Here is a 21,650-nt window from a genome sequence, read left to right on the forward strand (position 1 = left end):
CATCTGCGAATTAGTAAGTACAGGCGGTCCCCGAGATACACGGTTAATGGGGACCGAAAACGGCCGCAAAATACCGCGTATCTCGAATTTCCGCGTAAGTCGAATCTCGTGATTTCCAGCTAAAATATCACAAATTTTCGTGTAATTTTGCAAGTAGGGGGCGGTTTTAGTCACTTTATGAATTATTTGATATGATTCTGACTGAATATAACTGTTTTAAACCTTTTGAAATAGTTTTTAATATTCGATCAAAACGGAAATTATTTGGCAATTTGCAATTGATGTGTCAAATCAGTACAATTTGCTCAAAGAATTGTCAATTTTAGAAAACCGCGTATCTCCGAATCCGCGTATAAGAGGTACCGTGTATCTCGGGGACCGCCTGTAAATCGGTATTTCTGGTCACTTTGATGGCGCAGCGCTCAAAGATTAAGGTACCTATACACTAAGCTTGCATATGGAAAGGTAATTTACATAGAAGTTAGAAAAGTATTTTTAGAAGAGTATTTTTCTTTCAATTTTGATAAGATTTCAATCCCATTCCATTTTCTTATAATTTTTCACAGTCAAGAAAATGGTATTTAAAATCCTTCGACCCTTAAATAAATTCTCCCTGCAATGTTTTGGTGCCGTATTTTGAATCCACATGTCCAGCCGGCCCCTCCACCGTGAATCACTTGTGCGCTGGCGTTTGACGTTTCACATCCGACCAACGTTTATTATTCTTGTTTTCTTTTTTCCTCTCTCTCGCGAGCTTAAGTTTTCCTGTCGACGATAGGACGGACGGAAACTTTCTTTTCCCTCCCGTCCCCGTTGCCTTCTTGGTAGTTTCGAAACGGGGCACAATGTTTCCCGAGATCGTGGACACGCACCGTTCCCGCAGCGCCCGATCCACGTCGATATAATAGTGCCCCCGGATATAATAGTCTCCTGGAAGAACGAAAGAACGAGAGGCCTCTGTGTGTGTGCGCGCGATTCGTTCGTTTCCTGCCAGCGCAACGCAATTTTGGGCCCCCAAAGAGGGGGAAAAAGGGAAGAAACGTGTGGCAACAGGATGAGCTTCAGCATCGGCGGAACGGGCACCAGCTGCCTGGCGGCGCTCGGCGAGATGGAACAGATCATCTGCCAGCTCGAGCGGGGCACCCTGATCCAGAAGTTTTACCCCCGCAAACGGCCGGAAAAGAAAACGCTTATGCTGCGCCGCGAAACGCGACAGGTTGGTGATGGTGGGGCACACCATATGGTAGCCGGAACGGAACACTAATGCAATCGATTCGCCCTTTCCAGATCATCTGGTCCTCGGTGCAGACGAACGGGCGCAGCAACTACGAGGGGTCGCTGGAGCTGCGCGAGGTGAAGGAGGTGCGGCCCGGCAAAAAGTCGAAAGACTTTGAGAAGTGGCCGGAAGAGGCCAAGAAGAGCGAACCGCGCAAATGTTTCGTCATCCTGCACGGGAATGATTTTAAGCTGCGCACCGTTTCGATCGTGGGTGAGTGACTCGTGGGCAAGCACTGCGCCATAAAGGACAATCCTTTACCAATGAAACACATTTTCTCCTTATTGTAGCATTCTCCGAAAAGGAAGCGGACATGTGGCTGAAAGGACTGAAGTATCTGATCTCGGACACGGTGAGCGCCCCGTACTGGCTGCAGATAGAGCGCTGGCTGCGGCGCGAATTCTACCTGATGGAGGCGAACGGCACGGCCAGCCTGAAGGACGTGCGGTCCTTTCTGCCGAAGATTAACTGCAAAATATCCACCGCCAAGCTGAACGAAGTCTTCCACGAGGTGGACACGCGGCGCCGCAACGAGCTCGGGTTCGACGACTTTACCCGCCTGTACCAGCGGCTGATACTGCCGCCGGCCTCGCTGCCGGAGTACTTTGACGGCCTGCGGATGGCCACGTACAGCCAGAACGGGGAGACGGTGACGCTGCAAGAGTTTCGCCGCTTTCTCACCAAAGAGCAGCAGGAGGACGAGGGAAGTCCCGGTGGTGGGCACAGTGAGGAAACGGTGGCGAAGTTCATCAACGACTACATCCAGGATCCGGCACGCGACGTGAGCGAACCGTACCTTCGGCTGCATGAGGTAAGCGTTCGAAAGTGAGATTTTTGCAATCCGCGATAACGAAAAAACATCTTTTCTCGTGTGCTCGTTTCAGTTTATTGATTTTCTGTTTTCCCGCCAAAACGAAATCTGGGACAAGCGGTGCGACACGGTGTACCAGGACATGAGCCGCCCGCTCGCCCACTACTGGATCTCGTCGTCGCACAACACCTACCTAACCGGGGACCAGTTTTCCAGCGAATCGTCGGTCGAAGCGTACGCCCGGGCGCTGCGCATGGGGTGCCGCTGCATCGAGCTGGACTGCTGGGACGGGCCGGACAATATGCCGCTCATCTTCCACGGCCACACGTTCACGACGCGCATCAAGTTTATGGACGTGATACGCACGATCAAGGAGCACGCGTTCATCACGTCCGAGTACCCGCTGATACTGTCGATCGAGCAGAACTGCTCGCTGACGCAGCAGCGCCGGATGGCGCAAGCGATGCTGGAAGTGTTCGGGGAGATGCTGCTGACGCAACCGATCGACAAGGCGGAAGCGCAGCTACCGTCGCCGCAGCAGCTGAAGCGCAAGATTATACTGAAGCACAAGAAGCTGCCGGAGAACGGGATGCTGGTGGTGGACGAGGCGGGCAAGGAGTCGGCCGTACTGATGCGCGGCAACGATGAGAGCGAGCTGGACATACGGAACACGGTGAAGAACGGGATCCTCTACCTGGAGGACCCGGTGGACAAGGGCTGGAATGCGCACTTTTTCGTGCTGACGCAGCACAAGCTCTTCTACACGGACAGTCAGCGGTAAGTACCGTGGAGGGGGCTTCATGTAGTTTGACGGGATTCATTGCACTACCTCAACCCCATCGCAGCCCCGATCGTGACGCGGATGGACGGGATGACGAGCGCGAAGAGAACGGATTCGCCACCAACCGACAGTCCCGGGACGGGGCAGTGCTGTCGAACGATGAGTTACACTTTGGCGAGAATTGGTTCCACGGCAAGCTGTCGGGGGGACGCGAGGAGGCGGAAAAGTTGCTGCAACAGTTTTCGCACCTTGGCGATGGGACGTTTCTCGTGCGCGAAAGCGTCACCTTCGTGGGGGACTACTGTCTGTCGTTCTGGCGTCAGGGCAAACCAAACCACTGTCGCATCAAGCTCAAGCAGGACAAGGGCGTGACGAAGTACTACCTGATGGAGAACGTGCTGTTCGAAAGTCTGTACAGTTTGATCATGTACTACCGGCAGAATGCGTTGCGAAGTGCGGTAGGTGCATCATCGGTTTTTGGGTGAAGTAATTCATCCCTTTCTTTATCATTAAATGCATTTTGTTTGTTTTTTCTTCTTTTTGTATTGGTAGGAATTTTACATCACACTAAAGGAACCGGTCCCCCAGCCGAACAAGCACGAGACGAAGGAATGGTACCACCAGACGACCACGCGCGAACAGTCGGAAATCGTGCTCAACCAGATACCGCAGGATGGCGCCTTTCTGGTGCGACCGAGTGAAAAGGGACCGAAAGCATTCGTTATATCGTTTCGGTAAGCGTTCGTTTGTGTGTGTGTGTTTTTTGTAGTGATGGGAAGCATGAAGTTTTCGGCGGAATCGATTCCTGCTAGCTCCGATGTTTTCTGGAATCGATTTCGGTTTGTAGGTTCGGAATTGTAATCGGCTCCGGAATCGAAATCGGCTCCGGGATTGGTTCCAGGACTGGAATCAAAATCGGAATCGGTTCTGGGATCAAAATCGGTTCCGTATTCGGAATTGGTTCAGGAATCGAAGTCGGCTCTGGAATAGGAATCGGCTCCAAATTTGGTTTCGACATGGGAAACAGCTCCGGAATTGGCTCCAGAACCGGCTTCGGAATCAGAATCAAAATCGGTTCCGAAATCAGGATTGGCTTCAAAATCAAAATCGGTTTCGGAATTAGAATTGGTTCCGGAGGTGGAATCAGGTCTGGAATCTAAATCAGCCTCGGAATCGGAATTTGTTTCAAAATCAGAATCGGCTTCGGAATCGGAGTCCGTTTCGGCATCTCCATAAGAATAGGCATTTGGGTCCAATGATGCTACGTATTGATAGCCGCAAAGAATCTAAATTTATTTGTAAACGATGAGTTCTGATAGAGATGCCCCAACTGATTTCGCTTCTAAATTTCTAAATTTGTATTCAAGAACTGATTGTCATTCCGCAACTAATTCCAATGGAGTTGGAGTCAATTCTGATGCCGTTTCTGGATCATATTGTGATTATCTGGTCGATTCTGATTTCGGAGTCGAGTCCGGAATCGAAGTCGACACCGGAAACGGCTTCGGATTCTACTCCGGAATCGGCTCCGGAATCAGAGACGGCTCCGGAATAGGAATCGGCTCCGGAATCAGAATCGGAATCGTCTCTGAAATAGGAATCCGGCTCCGGAGTTGGTTCTGGAATCGGATTCTGAATTGGCTCTGGAATAGGTTCCGGAATCAGAACCGGTTCCGGAATCAGACTCGGTTCCGGAATCGAAATCGGTTTCGGAATCGGAGCCGGATCCGGCATCTCCATAGGACTATGCATTTGGGTCCAAGGATGCTACGTCCGCAAAAAAATCCAAATTTACTGCTAAACGATCAATACTCATGGAAATTCCTGGTCCGATTTCGCTTCTGAAACTTCTTATTTCAATTCATTAACTGATTGTCATTCCGGAGCTAATACCAATTCTGGTTCCGGTGTCAACTCCGGAATTGGCTCCGGAATCGGATTCAACACCAATATCGGAATCAGCTCCGGAATGGATTCCGAACACGGAATCGTACTCGGGTAGGTCCGATTCCGAGCTCCCACCACTAGTGTTTGACGGTTTGGCTCAAATCGTGACTAACTTCTTCATTCTCTTCTGCTTGGCAGCGCGCACGGTAAGTTTAAGCACTGCCGGATCCGGGTGGAAGGCCGCCTGTACGAGATGGGCGGGATGGAGTTTGAAAGTTTGGTCGATCTGGTCAACTTCTACTCGAAGCACCCACTGTACCGGAAGGTGACGCTCACGTACCCGATACCGCGCGAGATGATACGCCGCATCAACACGATGGATGTAAGTGTTGGTCCACCTGTTTTGTAGGACTTTTCCGTTCCAAAAGTTCCATTTTGAATTTTTCACAGGTTCCGGAGGAAAGTGGCGGCTACGGGTATATGGATCCGGCCACGGTTACCAACGAAAACGTGACGGTAAAGGCGCTGTACGACTACAAGGCGCAGCGGGACGACGAGCTGTCGTTCTGCAAGCACGCCATCATCACGAACGTGGTGAAGCGGGGCAACGACTGGTGGCTGGGCGATTACGGTGGCAAGCGGCAGCACTACTTCCCCGCCAACTACGTGCAGGAGCTGAGCGCGATGGACGACGGGACGCTGGTGGAGGAGGGCGCCAACGAGCCGCTGATGCTGGGCAGCCTGCAGAAGGGCTCGCTGGACGTGCATGGGGCGGTGGTGGAGATGGCGTACAGCAACCATCCGGACATTGAGCGCATCCTGCGCATCCAAAACCCGACGATGCAGAACGTGTTCGAGGTGGGCGTGCAGACGAAAGAACTGGCGTACGAGTGGATGTGCGCGATCAAGGAGGCGGCGCAGAACGCGAGCGCGATGGAGAACGAGCGGCGCAAGATGGAGCGCAACTCGCGCGTCGCCAAGGAGATGTCGGATCTGATCATCTACTGCCGCAGCGTGCCGTTCAAGCATCATCCGACGGCGTGGGTGTTTTACGAAATGTCCAGCTTCCCGGAGACGAAGGCGGAAAAGTACTTTCTGCAGGCGGAAACGCGCGCCCTGTTTGTGCGCTACCACCGGAACCATCTGAGCCGGGTGTACCCGAAGGGGCAGCGGCTCGACTCGTCCAACTACCATCCGACGGCACTGTGGAACTGTGGGTCGCAGATGATTGCGCTCAACTTCCAGACGCCGGACAAACCGATGCAGCTGAATCAGGCCAAGTTTCGGGACAATGGCGGTTGCGGGTACTTGCTGAAGCCGGAGTTTATGTTTCGCGATGAGTTCGATCCGACCGATCCGAACACGCTGGTCGGGGTGGGCGAGGTGATCGTGAACGTGCGCATCATTGGCGGGCGCAATCTGTGCAAGGTGAGCCGCAACATTACCAGCCCGCTGGTGGAGGTGGAAGTGCTGGGCGCATCGTTCGACGGTGGCATCAAGCATCGTACCAGAGCGATAGGTAGGTGTGTCACGCGTGGCTGTATGCGTGCCTTTACTTACCAGCATTGCATTTGATAACAATTTTCTTTCTCGTTTCAAAGCGGACAACGGGCTGAACCCGATCTGGAACGAAATCTGCGAGTTTCGGATAGCGAATCCACACTTTGCGATGATACGGTTCGAGGTGCAGGACGAGGACATGTTCGGCGAGCCGAACTTTATTGGCCAGGCCGTCTTTCCGCTCGGCTCGATCCGCACCGGCTACCGGAGCGTGGTGCTGCGCAACAAGTACAGCGAGGAGCTCGAGCTGGCCACACTGCTGGTGCACACCAGCATCCGGCCACTGCAGACGGAGTGACGCCCCGGGACGTGCCCCGGGTTACGGATTGTCACTCTCTCGCTCTCTCTCTCTCTCTCTCCCTATCGTTTCTTTCACTGTGTTTTGGTTTCCGCTGTGTCTTACCCGCAATGTGGCTTATCGATCGTGGAGTCTAGAGAACGAATGCTAATCTAGCGTTTGAACAGTATTTGACACGAAAGCATGTTACGTCTGTGTGCGTGTGTGTGAGTGTGTGTGGATGTTTTTTTGTGTACAACAATGGCGCGAAACGCGCAACAATCGAATGTGCCTCTACCATTATACTACATTGTATAGATATAGATATATATATATATATACACATATATTGCAAAAGCAAAAGCGTAAAAAAGATTTATAATCAGTTAAGCGATCATTAAATGGTGTCTAAGGGTTTGTTACACAGAATCACACACAGGAAACAGGGGAAAAACACGGGTAGCAGCACCACAATGCGCACACAAATCGGGTACAATGGGAGCATCTGCTACACAGCATCGTTGTGTAAGATTCTTGCCCCCCGGGGAGGCAAGGATCCAAGGGTTAAAATGATCGGACCGCACCATCGGTTTGGTCGGTGTATGGATGGAAACCAGTGAGCTTATTGAACAAAAATGGAACAAAAAGAAAAAGAAGAAGAAGAAGAAGACGTTAACTGAAGCATTCAATAGGAAAAGCCATAAATGTGTTACATTATGTACAAGTGATGAAAGCAATAAAGTGTGTGTATGTGATCGGTTTTGATTCGATGCGCAACAACCCCACGGTGTGTAATACACAGAAGATGAAAATGAAAGAAATTATGTCGCGCGTATGCGTGTGTGTGTGTCCTTCGCCGTTGCGTACACTTTCATATGACGATCGTTAACGAGCGCATGAATCATGTTTTCCGCTTTTTAATTGAATTAAAAAAGAGCGTAAAAGGAGTGTAATCGAACCGTTTTATTGTAGCGCGCTCGCGCATCGTTGTGCGATCATCGCGGGAATGGCGCAAAAAGTGATGGACCATAAATGAATTATTGCGACACGTGCCACGGTTCCCTATCGCTGTGCGCATCCTCCTCCCGATGGGACAGGCGTTTTTTTCTGCTTGTTTGTAAGCGCATATGGTTCCCTGCTTTCATCGTCATTATCTTGGCTCGATGGGGCAGCGCATGCAGGCAGCTTTTTTCCGCTGTTTCCACCCAACGCCGCCGGCCATATTTCGGTCGGCGAGGTTCGGTTAAAAATAAAGCACTTTTGATAGTGGCCATCGTCCTCTGCCGTCCTCTCTAGAAGCGTTGCGAAGCGAGATGAAAGCGAACGATCCGGAAGCAATGGGCAACAAAATCAGCAGCGGAAGAAAAAGGGAATGCAAATAAAATAAAATAAAATACAGATTTCTTTCCCCAGTTTTTAAATTGCTATCAACGTTGGCAATTTAAGTTGGTACACAGCGTATAACAAGCAAAACACAAAAACACAAAAAACACAAAAACCGCTCCACAGTTATTGCTGTTGACAATGAACGATTATTGTCGTGGTAGATAATTTATTACTTAAATAAGTTGGTTTTTTTTTTCTTGCAAAAAAACAAAATCATTACAGAATAAATAAACGGCATTTTTGCGGGGTGGGTGGCAAATGGTGAGGGTCGGTGGAGGGAGGGAGCGGGGGGGGGGGGGTTGTGGTGAATCAGATGAAAGGTCCTATTACGCGAAGGATCCTGCGCTTCTAGATGAAAATGGCATTCTTTAGTTGGTAGTACATTGATCGTGATTTTTGATTTTTTTGTTTTGCTGCAATAATGATTGAAGCAAAAATGGGTTTGAAAAAGTGAAAAATTGTCCCCCCGTCCTCTCCTCCGATGTGTGTGTGTGTGTGTGTGTGGGTGTGAGGGTATCATTCTATTTGTATGACTTCTGATTCTTCCTTTGCTGTTCCCTATTCCCTTTTCTGTAATGTTCTAGCATTGTTTTATCGGCTAAGATTTGTTTCAAAGAGACTTTTTCTCGTTCTCTCTCTCTCTCTCTCTCTCTCTCTCTCTCTCTCTGTTTTCTGCCCTATCCAACTGGGGCGGGGTTCCATACATCCCTTTTTTAAACTTAGAAGAACATATTAATACAAGTTTTGAGTGTGTGTTTTTATACAAGTTGCTTAAACGAAAGAAAAAGAAGAAAAAAAAGAAAACGTTCCCAATAATGTCATGTGTGCCCGGGCGGCAATGATGAGCCCGCTCTGATGAAGACTATCTATCTAGCGGGAAGCGTTGTTGGCGCGCAAACAAAAAACCCTTTATTTTTACAATGGCTTCCGCGAGACACGAGAAAGCATGGCCTGCTACATGCCACGTGGGGAGCTGTGTGGGAGTGAAGATGTACGATCCACGGAAAAGTACGATTTCGCAATCCATGTAGCCATGTTGCACAAAGATCAGAATCAGCTTGTGACACCTTCACTGTGTGTGTCTATCTCTCTCCCTCTCGTTGCTCTCAATGCTCTTTCTCCATTTAATTAGGATTCAAACCGGCTAAAAAAGGACCACACGTGCCAAGCGCAAACAAACTCGTCAAGCGCGATTAAAGCGCAGAAAGAGACAGGAGCAAAAACTGTGAATTCCCTCTCACCCCCCCCCCTCCCCCTCCTTTTGCCCTGATAAGATCTGTGATCAACTGGACATGAAATGTCATCTCACTTCTCCTTCCCCTAATCAACCCCCCCACACCCCCTGCCCCTCTCATACACACACACATAGAACGAACAAAAAAAAATCGAAAACGATCATAAATCAACGAAACGATGCTACGCGCGTTATGTTTTTTTGTTCATCTTTTTCCTCCTGCTCCTCTTAATCTGCTACTGTTTTTCACTGTTCTTTTTGATTTCAAATCGGAATGCTCTGTTCGTGGTGCGGTTATAATTGGAATGTTATCATTAACTGTTGGCGTTTTATTGTTTTTTTTTGCTTGTTGATGTTGTTTGTTTTGTTTTATATATATATTATTAGCGTAAGCGTTTTTCTTCATTTGTCTTCCTCTTTTTCATTCTTCTTCTTTTCTCCTCTTTCTTCTTTCTCCTTTCTTTTTCTTCTTTCTTCTTATTCTTCTTCTTCTTCTTCTTCTCCTTTTTCTCAAAATTATTCCGCTTTTTTGTGTGTTTGTGTGTCTTTCTTAGTCATTTTTCCCTTTCGCTCGCCTCTCGCTCGTATCACACGCCTGGGCACTGTGTTTGTGTGTGTGTGTGTGTGTGTGTGTGTTTAGTTATGTATTTTTCATCTCTATTTTCTTCTGTTTTCGGGTTTTTGTTGCTATTATTATTATTATTATTATTATTTTTATTTTTGCTTATCGTTTTGCTGCCCATTGCTGCATGCGTTGGCGCTGTTGCATTACTATATTTCGGAAGTTACATTAATTTCGAGATTCTTCAACATGCTGCTACTACTGCTGCTGCTGCTGCTGCTGCGAGCGTTAATATTAATTGGCATTAAACGACCAGGTTGGCGTTATCCTCTTGTTCTACGACACAAACAGAACACAGACACACAGACACACAGTGGCACTCAGCACTGCCTTGTCCTGCGCTTAATTCCCTGCTGGGTTAACGGTGGAAGTAGTGGTGATGGTGGTGGTGGTGGTTAGTGAAGGTGGTTGTGAGTTAAGCTGTAAGCTAATCCACTTTTTATGAGATTGATTTCAGTGTGTTTTTGTTAGTTAGTTTGTTTGTTTTTTGTTGTGCTCTATAATTTGTTTTGTAGTGTAAGTGTACGCTTTCCACCTCTAATATAGTGTGTGTATGTTTTGTTTTTGTTCTGCTTTTAATAACTTTAATTTAAATTGCCCTCTGACCTGCTCGCGTACTTTGTTCTGCCTTTTTACTTATTCTTCTTTTCCTTTTTATACGTTTCTAAATTGCAAATATCGCGCAAGCGCGCGCACGTGGTGCAAAAAACGGTGGCTGTGCGGCGCACGTTGTGTATCGCTTCGTCGAAATTACGCTTATTTAGTTTATTTATTTTGTAATTAATTCTTTTTTTTTTTTTTGGGTGGGTGGGTATCATGAGTAAGGTAGGTGTATTTACGGTGTATAGTGGCGGGGAGGCGTGTGTAATATAGTGTAAAATAGGGTAAATGTTTAAATTGCGTCTTTTCCACGTGTGTGTGTGTGATTGTTTTGTTTTTGTTTAAATAGATACTTTTCAGAAAGGTTCTAGGCTGCAAAACCGTGAAGAATAATTGCTAGTTGAGAGTTTTCCCCAAACTGTCACTAATAATTCAAATTCAAACTTTTGTGAGTGAGTGTGCTTGAGTGTGTACGTGCGTGTGTGTGTGTGTGTGTGCATGTAGGTGGTTGTGTTGTGTTGTTTAATGTTTTTTTTTAAATCAATTTTCAACTGTTTCTAATGGTTTGCTTCATTTTGCTTGTTGTATTTTACTGTCCTTTTCTTTTTCTTATTCTGTTCTGTTCTGTTTTTACTGTCCTTTTCTGTGCTCTACATGTATTCTATTTCTGTTTATGTCTTTTATTCTTTTGTTTTCTTCTTTTCCTTGATTCCATCGCTTTGAAAATCCTTTCCCTTACTTTTAACTTTCTCTTCGACTTCATCTCTCAATCATCTTAGCATTTCATACACAGTAAGCCTTACCATAAGCTTGACCATAAATACTGGAGGTTCTATTCAGCTCGACAAAAAAAAGAAGACCAACACAAACACTCTCAGTGGGTTGCTATACTACACACACACGCACACACACACACACACACACCATTTAACAAAAAGAAAGTATTTGTGTGTGTGTTTTTGTTGTTCTACTCTACACTATTCGGATACATGTACCGATCCGTTACTAAACAAAAAATACTAATCGCGCGAACTAGAGGCACTCAACGCGCAATATTCGAAATGGCAACGTGGTTTGAAATTAAACACACACACACACACACACATACAATACACTACAGAGTCCACTACATATTCCTGGGCAACTGTCGCTCCTGTCGTGGTCGAGCAATAATAGTAACAATCCAAGCAAGCCTCGCAAGGATTTCTCCATGCGTGAGTGTCTGTGTGTGCGCTTGTGTATGTTAAATATTGCTGTGGTTATTACTGGTAATACTGATATATTGTAGACATCGTGTGCTCGTGATTACAAACACACCCCATAGCTCTGTAAGCCCTAGGAGAAAACGTAAACCAACAACGGTGACACGGAGAGCTAAACGCGCTGCGCGCGACGAACCGCACCATGCGCAAGCCGACACGCAAACGAGCAAGTGGACGCGCAGCGGTGCGTTTATGTGCGGTACTATTGTTTGTTTTTTTTTTTTTTTGTGTGTGTGTATTGGAGAACATAATTGGCTGGCAAAAAGGGAGGCAAGCGTCAGGCAGTCGTCTAAGGATGTGTTTTTCTTTGCAGGGTTCCTTTTTTCCGTTGCAAAGCGCAAGAGTGAAATTGGATTTAAAAGGCCGGGCTGTGTAGTGAAGCTTTCTGCTGCTGCTGCTGCTGCTGTACTACTAACATTCACCACTGCCCGAGTTATTGTTCTGTACTGCGTTACTAATTATTATCATACTTGTTTGTTTGTGTGTATTGCGTTTAGTTTAGACGTTTTCGCTTGAAAAGTGGCTAGCATGCGGCGGCTGCTGCTGCTGCTGCTGCTGCTTATTGAAAGGCTCGTGGAAAGGACCAAGAAAAGGCACAATTTTGTTTGTTTGTTTTCATGAACTCTTCCTTATCATTTCTTGCGCTGCGGTTTTTGTTTGCTTTCGTTCGTTCCTGCTCCTAATCAATATGCGCGCGCGCGCGCGCGCTTCAGCAAACCTACTGCTACCGGCTCGACTAACACTAGACACTACACCTCAGCTACTACAAAGTACTGCTACTACCACCACACTACTAATACCCTCTTGGCTTGCCCATGGCTACACTACACACACACACAACACACAACACGTCTAGCACACGCTATGAGACTGTTAGTAAACTGTATTACTGTATCTTTCTGTTAACCTCTATTTTCCTGTCTTTTTTGTTTATTTCTTAAACCACACACATACACACACGCACAGCGCTCTATCTAGCTTTCTATTGTCAATAATGAAAGTGGAGGATGAAGCAAATAGCTTCTTTTTTTTCTTTTCAATCCTTATCATTCCCTTCCCTTCTATCATTTGCAGTTCAACTTCCTCTTTCTCTCATGGCACAATTTATTGCAGAGCCGTTGCAACGCTAACGGCCACATGGACGCTCCTGCCCCCAAAAACCTGCCTCACATCTGCCCACTTTGTTGGGGTTTTGTTCCCCGCTACTGTGCGCTTTAATTATTTTGTTCCGTTTCGTTTGTCTTTTAATTATTTTTAATATTTTTCTGTTGACGTTATCAAAAGGCAAATGGAATAAACAAAATTTGCAAAATTTTCTTTTTCCTTCCTTGCCGCTATACTAAGGAGAAAAAGGGCTACAAAGGCTCGTGGAAAACCGCTCAAGACCGGTACTGTTGTTGGGGGTTTCTTTAAAAAAAGCTTCTAAATAAAAAAGGAAAAACAATTACAATAGAGAGGCTACCGATGCGCAAAATTAAAGCTTGAACGCAATCGTGTTTGTGTGTGTGTGTGTTTTTTGTAGCTTTTTTCACCTAAAAAATGGCCCATTTCAATTTGCTCCCCCCCTGCTTGCTTTTTGTCCTCCCTGGCCCTTCGTGTGCCCCTCGGTGTGTGTGTGTGTGTGCGCGTTCGTCCTTTGGATTTGATGCCGTACACCATACACGCCTCACTCAATTGCACTGAACCTTTGTGTTGTCCCACCCACTCTTGCAAATAGGTGGAGTATGGTTTGGAGGTTTTTTATGGCAATGTGCACGCGCGTGTGCGTGTGTGTGTGTTTGTGTGTGTACGCCTGTCTATCATTCATCCCGTCACACAAGCATCTTATCGCTCGATTAACGGCCTATTTAAACGAACCTTGCAAAATAGATCACGTTACACAAGAAGAAAAGGAAGTATAAACTTGTCGTGCCCTAAATCATACATTTACACACACACACACACACACACACACACTTACTCTCTGTTTCTCTCTCTCTCTCTCTATTCTACACACTAAAGAGGAAGGCTTAAAACCCCATTGGAACGTCACAAAACTATAATATTACATGCAGGTGCGTGTGTGTGTGTCTGTCTGTCTGTGTATGTGTGTGTATGTGTGTGTGTGTGGGTGTGTATACATATATTATCATACTTAGCATACCTAGCATAATTTTAATAATAATAATAATATTAATAATCATAATAATAATATTAATATAATAATAATATAGTAATATGCTAACCATTCTTCGTTTTACACACAAACACTCTCTCTCACACATACACACACACTCCCTCCGAATCGGTCACGGTTCGCTGCTTCCTTCCTGTCCTGCTCCTGTGCGTGTGTGCGTGTGTGTGTGTGTGTGAACACTAATAGAGAAAATGGGGCTAAAGCTCCAACAAGCGGGTTTTTGTTGTTTGTTGTTGTTGTAAAGGTGGGGCCATCCCCTCGCAAAGGCGCAGGATGAGGCGGTGAGAACGGGGATGGTGGGTGGGTTTTCGGTTGAGTCGGGTGGGCGGCTGCTCAACCCGACGCCCTTTTGTCTCTCCCTCGCGTGCTCGCTCCCTGCTGCTTGCTGGAGGGTGGCGCGTTCCTGACGGCCGACTTTTTCCGCCCACTCGCTGCTGCTGCTGCTGCTGCTCCTCCTCCCGCCTGGCTGCGACCATTGGCCGGCTCCTTGCGGAAGAGTCCCCCTTGGCCGACGACGTCCAGCAGCAGGCTGCCACTGCCGGCGGGCGCTCCTGCCCCCGCCACCTTTGGCGGCAGCTTGGTGACGATGGCGGCGGGCAGCGACGGTGCCGCCAGTTCGCCCGGGGCGGACGCGTACGAGTTGAGGTGGCTACGGCGGTGCGTACCCTTGCCGTAGGCCCGCACCAGCGAACCACGGTCGTCCAGCATGGCGCCGTACAGCGAGGACAGGGTGGGCGCGATCGCTCCGCTCGCGCCAGTATCGAGATTCGGGTGTCCTGTTGCTGCCTGCTGGTGTTGGTGCTGGTGCTGGTGGTTCTTGCCACCACCCGTCCGACCGACCAGCCCGTGTTTGTGCCGGTGCCGGTTCGTCGGCGACTGTCGGTGCTGGTCGGGCGACGGCCCGGCCGCTAGCAGCGAGTTGCCGCTGGCGTTCGCCTCCCCGACCGACGCATCCTTGCGCGACGCGACGTCCTGCTGCCGATGGTGCCGGTGGCGTGGCTGTGGCGGTAGTGGTGGTGACGGCGGTGGCGGTGGCTGTGGACGTGATGGAAGATTCGCTTCCTGCTTCCGTGGTGGTGGTGGTGATGATGATGGTGGTGCTGGTGGTGGCTGCGACAGTACGTCCGGATGCTTCGTGCCCACATCGGACGGGTTGAAGGTGTAGCACCGCTCGTCGATCGGTCGCTTCCGGCTGCCGGCCCGCGCAGGCCCGATCGGTTTACCGTTCTTCTGGAAGCCGAGGGAGCGGTTCTTGTTGACCACCGACCGGTACCGGATGGCGCCCGATTTTTCGATGTTCTCGATAAACATGCACCGCTTGGAGATGTTCCCTTTGGCACGCTGCGGAATATATAGGGGTCGAGTAGGGTAAGTGTGGGGTGGATGAGGGGGTTAGATCGGTTGTGGAAAGAAGACGGGGGGAGGTACTTGATCTCTGACACTTACCATCGCCTTGGTGCGCCAGTTTTTGTCGAAGCAGATGTACGAATTCGTCTCTTTGGAGTAGATCGTCACGGCAACCCGATTGTCGCGTATTTTCGTGGCAACGACACTGAAAATCTCTGCAATGGGGCAAATGAAGAAAAAGGGAAACATTAACAGTTGTGAAGATGAAGATTTGTATGTCTCTAGTCAGCATTTTTAATAGACGGTTACGAGCACGAACAAAAGTTCATTCAATAGCTCTCTTTTCCCTTCATCCCCAGTGCAACTATGGAAATCCAACATTGTGTCAGGTCTCAAGACTCTTGAAATGACTTTAAACTCAAAAATTATTTCAATTTTCATTTTGATCCTTTTTACCTCATTTTTACCTTTCATTAAGTTATCTTTTCTGACAGTTAGTTTGCCAATTCGAAACTTTAAATGAGTTTAAATTTTTATTCTTTTATGCAAAACCTACGGCATTTCCTTGCATTTGAAGACAAAATCATTTGAAAGACATTGGACTAAAAATTGTAAGATACTGTGTTTTACACATGCTTGCATGCATGCTGGCTGTACATATGTTTTCAATACTTTTATTTTGTATTTTTTTGTTGTAATTTTTTAGATCGAGTTCTATATTTTATTCTTATTTTAAATGAAAAACATCAACGACCATGTTTTTAAACATTTCGCTAAATACTTGCTAATAATTCAGTAGTGTTGTATGGATAAAATATTGTCTATCTATTCAAATAATTCAACAATGAGAAAAAGAGTATGAAAACTTAATGATACTCAAAAAGAAAATATTCACAAACATGAAACAAGTTTTTTTTATTAGTAAAGTGTGTTATTTACTTACTTTACATTGGAAAATGCAAGAAACTAAAATATTAGGCAAACAAATCCATTCTGTATGAAACTGCATAAGCGACGAACCTTTTTTTTAATTTACAGGGGTTTCCAAGTCAGTTTCGAATGTAAACATTGTTATTCGCCGCATCCAAGACGTTATTCAACTGCTGTCAAATGGTTTATTTGATTCAAAATGAAATTTCAGTTTCAATACATAATTTTCAACACATAACAAAGAACGGTGAAACTCAATCCAGCTTGAGTCGTGTTGAAAATCATGCTGGAGAAATTAAAAATTATTGTGATGGAAATGAAATGTCAGATCGATGTGGAACAACATTTTGCATGCGATGAATAACAATGTGTACTGACTTGGAAAACCCTGTATTGCAAAAACAGCCCAGTCGACTGTATCGCTTAAGCGATGAACCTTCACAAGCGAGATTATTCCATGGAAGTTGCAAACTGTTGCTTTCACTTTTCAGAATTATAAAAACAAACAAATCGATTTCCAATTAAAAAAAAACAACGATCCTATCCAGCATTTATCTACCATTTGTGTCAGGCGACATAACCGCACAAGGTACAGGAAGGTTCACACATTGCAACGCGCGACAAACTAATGGCGGGCGCACTGTGTCAATCGCTTCTAATTATTCTGCCCTGCCACCGTTCTGGAATGTTTGATTAGCACCGGATGTGGTGAGATAATAATTCACGCGCTAACAGAATGGAATCTCGATGGTATGCGCAGCTCAAACCGTTTGCCCGCCCATTCGCTTTCGTAGTAAGCCGCCCTCATCAACGAGCGCTCGCGGCAGGTGAATTACCTCGCGCAAACTACACAACAGAAAAAAAAGCCAGCACAAACAGAGAAATTATCTAATGCATTGATTTTCCATCGAAAGCATCCTGCTTCTCCTCCCGACCCAGCGCCCCGACAAAGCCGCGCGGTCGCGGCATCTTGACACTGCCTATGGCAACCTGGCTTCGCGCTAAAAGTGCGCGGCACCATGCGCACACTTTGCGCCACACCAGCGAGGTGTGGTGGTGTGTTTTGCGCCCGCTCAACCCCGCGCGCGCTCGGGCCTTTGCGCAATTGTTTACGCAATGCGACAATCCTTCAAGCCGCTCCGGTCGGTCTCGGCGGCTTTCGTACGCACACTGGCTGGTTGCGGGAGAACCCTTAGTTACAGGAGGAAGGGGGAGAAGGAGGATGAGGAGAAGGAGGACTTGTGGGGAGGCGTTCGACACGGGGTAATAATTCAGGTAATTCCCCTTTCGATCGGTGCCCCGCTGGACGAGAACGATGCCGCCGCCACGTTCGTGGTTCGATTTTGCCGGCCGCGTTCGGCGACCACGAGTCGGACAGCAAGGAGCCACTTTAATTGCAGCTAATCGACATCACTTAAAAAAACAGTGTGATAGGAGGGAAGTGGAGGAGCTATAGGGACGGGAAATGGGGAAGAAAGATACCTAGCGAGCTCCTAACGCCGGCGCGAGAACTGTGGAGAAGAGCGCGTTCGGATTGCGATTACGACGCGGACGTGACCGAGGGCACGGTGTGTGAATAAGTGTGCACTGGGAGGCAAAGGGTACCAGAGGGAGGGTGCAACGAAGTCGCTGTGTGTGTGGACATAAGGCTATTTGGCTGGAAATTGATGTCCACAAATCGATTTGCAGTTAATGGAGAGAAGAAAAACCCCATCAGCGTGCACCGCTTGGGGCGCAATGGCGGGCCCCAGGGTCCACCTTGGGATTGTACGGTACAGCCAGCCGAAAAAACAAGAACATCATCGTGTGTTTTGGCGGCACCGAGAAGCCACGGACAGAAAGACCGTGTCGAGAGAGAGAGAAACAGATTGCCGCTACGATCGTTTGTTGGCGCGGAATGGCGAGTGCTCCTGATGCAGGATATATAGGTTAATAAACGCACACGGTGCGCTTTTCGCCCGGGCGATGATTACTTAAGATAACAAATCTATCTACCCATTTGATGCGCGGTTGTGATTTTTGCCGGTTTTATCGATTTTATTCCTCGTTTTGCGCCGTAAAGCTAATGATGCGCGCGAGCGCGTGATAAGATTACGGTTAACGATCCGCCGTAGCACGTGATACGGTAATCGGGAGAGGGGTTTTATTATTCGTAAACCTATTTGGATACGACCTGTTTGGGTGTTGTTTGAACACTTCGAACCAAAAACACGTGCTTTGTCTGCGCTCTGCACGTTACATCAGACGCGCGCGCGTCAAACGATCGCTCCCAAGATCGCGATAAACACCCTTTGCCAAACATGCTTTGTGACACCCGAAACGAGCAAAGTGGTTGTGATTTACCAGTGGTAAGATAGTGGGAGACAGAGCAAGTATCTTTGCCTTTCAAACCAAAACTTGATCTGCTATTAATCATGCCTGCCGAGCGGTGGAAACATTCCATTCGCGCAAAAGCATCCGTACGCGCGTACGCCCAAGACAACGCCAAACAAGACTATTAGCCTGAGCTCGGGAGGGACACCGAAGGGGAAGGCGGGAGCGAAGGAAAGACATTTATCAACCAGATGACGACCACCGGGCACAGCCGCACGCAGAAACGGAAACCCCTTTGCGCAGTATCATTAGCCGGCAAGCGGCCAGTACGCGTCGCCAACTCACAACTCTATTAGCGAGCCGCGGTGGGGTGTAGCCGGCACACAGGCGGGTGGAGTCGTCTGGCCGGGCCCGAGCGCTGGCGATGCGAGTTAGTTCGTTATTAATAATGGTCGGAAATTGCTCCCAAGAGCGGGGCGAGATCGAGTCCGAACGATCGATCGCGATGATTGCGTGGCGGTGGCGGCAGTGGCACCGCCACAAAGTGCAATTAAATGGCGCATTCTATTGACAGTGACAGTGTGTAATTGTGTGGCACCTCTAATGGCATCTTGGCGCCCCCATTTCGACGCAGTTTCTGCATTGCGCGAGTGATGGAATGTCAAAGCAATTGGAAACAGTACACAAAAAAAACAAAACCAATGCTCCAACAAAACTCCCCAAAAACAGGGAACTTTGGTGTGCATAATGTGCAGGCAAGTATTGTGTAACAAAGGGTAAATTGATTGGATTGAAAGAGAATGGTCGCAAGAGAGCAACTACGATCAACTCGAGACAGGATAATCTCAATCGTCATATCAATTGGCTTCACCTTCACCAAGCGAAGCTTGCTCCAAGACTTGAGAAATTGGAGCTTGCTGCAAGCAAGTTCGAATTCACACTTTTCGTGTCATCTTTCATCTCCAATCTCTGTCTGTCCCCGGCGGCAGTTCACACACACACACACATGGGACGCACGATCCCACGGGAGGACACACCCCGGTGTGTGCGTATATTTTACGTGATAATTTATTAATTCGTCTCTCTGTGGCTGTTGACTGTGGGGCGAACGACTGGGTTTGCCGATTGCCACGCCACCGCAGCTGGTGATCGGTTTCCGATTGTCCGATTGTTAGGACGCAGCGTGGCAGGCACCGCATTCGATTCGCATTTCCCACCGAGAGCGCCGAAAAGTGTGGCGCGCACACAGCGTGATCGGTCCGCTGCAGATAAGCGAACGGCCACATGTCACCGGCTGCGCTTGCATGAGGGCAGCCAAAGCCAACCAAAGCCACCAAAACTACATTGCCCCGGTTAAATAAATCACCCCAAAAATTTACCCATCCCGCATCCCTGGCCTCGCGATGGAAGCGATGGAGATATAATCAGTGGTACAAAATATGCCATTTTAGGTTATAAATTGCATACATCTTCCCGTGCCGTGCCGTGGGTAACGCACACGTTCATCGCAATGGTGTCTTTCGAATATGCTTGGGGGTGGGGGTGAAACAATGGGGCAGCCGTCGCCGCCAACGGTCAATTTAATTTATGGCGCCAAAATGTGGACCACATAGGGTGCGCGCGGCGGACCGTGTGTAACAACAACGGGGCATGGAAATATTGAGCAAATGAAACAAACACGAAACGAAATGGAAAGTGAGCAAATGAAAGAACTGTTGGCCCTTTTTTTGAGTTTGGCTTTGAAGGGGTCTTCTCCCACGCCTGCGAGCGTCGTAATTTCCCCGAAAACTGCCAGTGGCGCTGATCAGCGGGAAGCATTTCTTTCCGGGGTTTTGTGTGTTTTACGATCGTGGTCCTTGGTGGAAGGAAAATTGGTGCCATCGCTTGAACGAAGCGTTTGATACTGGGTGTTGCCAGACAATTTTTTTGTATTTCCTATTTTCAGATACTCAAATGGACAATGCCGAAATCTTCCAACATCTTCTGGAATTGAATTTAATTAACAAACACTTCTTTCCCATCAACAGACATTCTCAAAACGACATAAGAAGTTAGAACAAGCTGATGAAATTTATTCCTCCGATTTCATCGTTTGCATGAACAACTTCATATTCACGCAATGATGATTGAAAAGATCTTCATATTAGGATCATTTGCTTTACATAATGTTCCTTTAATATCCTTAAGGACCTTAAACCAATCGGTTGAAGCTTCATGCAATGGATTAGTCATCTTTGGTTTAATTGTATATGTCCTAAGCTGATCCATTCAGCTTCAGTAGGTCCTCGTTTTGAGCATAACAGAACCAGATCATACTGATACAACGAAAATAGGACATACGAAACATGCTAGTAAGTGAAGACTCAATCTCTCATCAAGACTCATTCGTGAGAAACCTGAGAATCCTGAGAAGTCAATGTCCTGATCATCTGCAATGTATCTCCAATTAGGCCTCAGCGGCGTTCGAGGCCGTTCAATTTTGGAGGCCGAACTGCAATAAGTTTGAGCACTAGACGATCTTTGTTGAACAAAAACCCGGAATCTCCAAGAATATTAGCCTCTCTAGGAGATTTGCAGATGAAATTCCTGGTAAATCTTTAATTGAGCCGCGTTGGTTTCGTTCGGTCCAGTTCTTTTGTTCTTGTGTTGGTTGGCATAGCGACAGGAATTGGTTTAATCTTGAAGTTTAAACAATTCCGAACATTTATTCTTGCCACACCCTGTAACATTTTATCCTACAACAACATCCAGCGTCAACGGTACTTGTTTTTGTTTGTCAAAAACCCTCCCGCCCAGAAGGGAAGGGAAACCAGACGGCCAGTGAACATAATGTGACAAAATACTAGATCACATACTTGAACGCGGCTCACCAAAAAGGCATTCCTTCTATGCTCCCGGGTCTCCAGCTATAATTTTCTGCCATTTAATTCGCACTGGCTAAATAAAGGCAAAAAAGTGGAATGAAACCAACCCCATGCTATGATCGTGCCAGCCCGCAACAAGCCTAGAGACCCCAATATAGCTCCGTGCGCTGCTGCGGGAGGGTAAGATGAAAAATGTAATGGACTGTGGCAGCAATTAGTCGCCAGCTTGTTGCCGATCTATTCCGCGAGTCATTCGCGGTCGCGAGAAAGGAAAAAAAAGCAACCGATATGACATTTTGATGCGGGACAAGAATGTGGTAGCCG

At 47.5% G+C, this 21,650-nt stretch overlaps 2 protein-coding genes across 2 annotated transcripts in view; one reads left to right on the forward strand and one right to left on the reverse strand.

Moving 5' to 3' along the window:
* The first annotated feature begins 711 nt into the window (after positions 1 to 711).
* LOC120956548 (1-phosphatidylinositol 4,5-bisphosphate phosphodiesterase gamma-1) lies at positions 712 to 7,347 on the forward strand. Its single transcript, XM_049609579.1, has 9 exons — positions 712 to 1,216; positions 1,288 to 1,489; positions 1,567 to 2,087; positions 2,161 to 2,864; positions 2,933 to 3,326; positions 3,421 to 3,602; positions 4,954 to 5,137; positions 5,206 to 6,274; positions 6,357 to 7,347. Exons 1-9 carry the CDS (start codon positions 1,055 to 1,057, stop codon positions 6,611 to 6,613), a joined length of 3,675 nt encoding a protein of 1,224 aa, XP_049465536.1. The 5' UTR covers positions 712 to 1,054; the 3' UTR covers positions 6,614 to 7,347.
* Positions 7,348 to 12,639: 5,292 nt separating this feature from the next.
* The window catches only part of LOC120956551 (translation initiation factor IF-2-like), a 64,816-nt gene continuing 55,805 nt past the window's right edge, over positions 12,640 to 21,650 (reverse strand). Inside the window, exons 5-6 of the mRNA XM_040378092.2 lie at positions 15,319 to 15,434; positions 12,640 to 15,213 (exon numbers count right to left, since the gene is read on the reverse strand). Coding sequence (XP_040234026.2) covers positions 14,206 to 15,213; positions 15,319 to 15,434 — 1,124 coding nt within the window. The 3' untranslated portion in view covers positions 12,640 to 14,205. The remainder of the gene's footprint in view (positions 15,214 to 15,318; positions 15,435 to 21,650) is intronic.

This window comes from Anopheles coluzzii, chromosome 3, assembly GCF_943734685.1.
Source record: "Anopheles coluzzii chromosome 3, AcolN3, whole genome shotgun sequence".
Taxonomy (NCBI): Eukaryota; Metazoa; Arthropoda; class Insecta; order Diptera; family Culicidae; genus Anopheles; species Anopheles coluzzii.

Excerpts from the sequence above, each read along its gene's own strand:
- LOC120956548 (XM_049609579.1), top strand. The coding sequence starts at position 1,055 with ATGAGCTTCAGCATCGGCGGAACGGGCACCAGCTGCCTGGCGGCGCTC. Across the intron at positions 2,088-2,160 it reads CGTACCTTCGGCTGCATGAG|TTTATTGATTTTCTGTTTTC; the intron begins GTAAGCGTTCGA and ends TGCTCGTTTCAG. Across the intron at positions 6,275-6,356 it reads GCATCGTACCAGAGCGATAG|CGGACAACGGGCTGAACCCG; the intron begins GTAGGTGTGTCA and ends CTCGTTTCAAAG.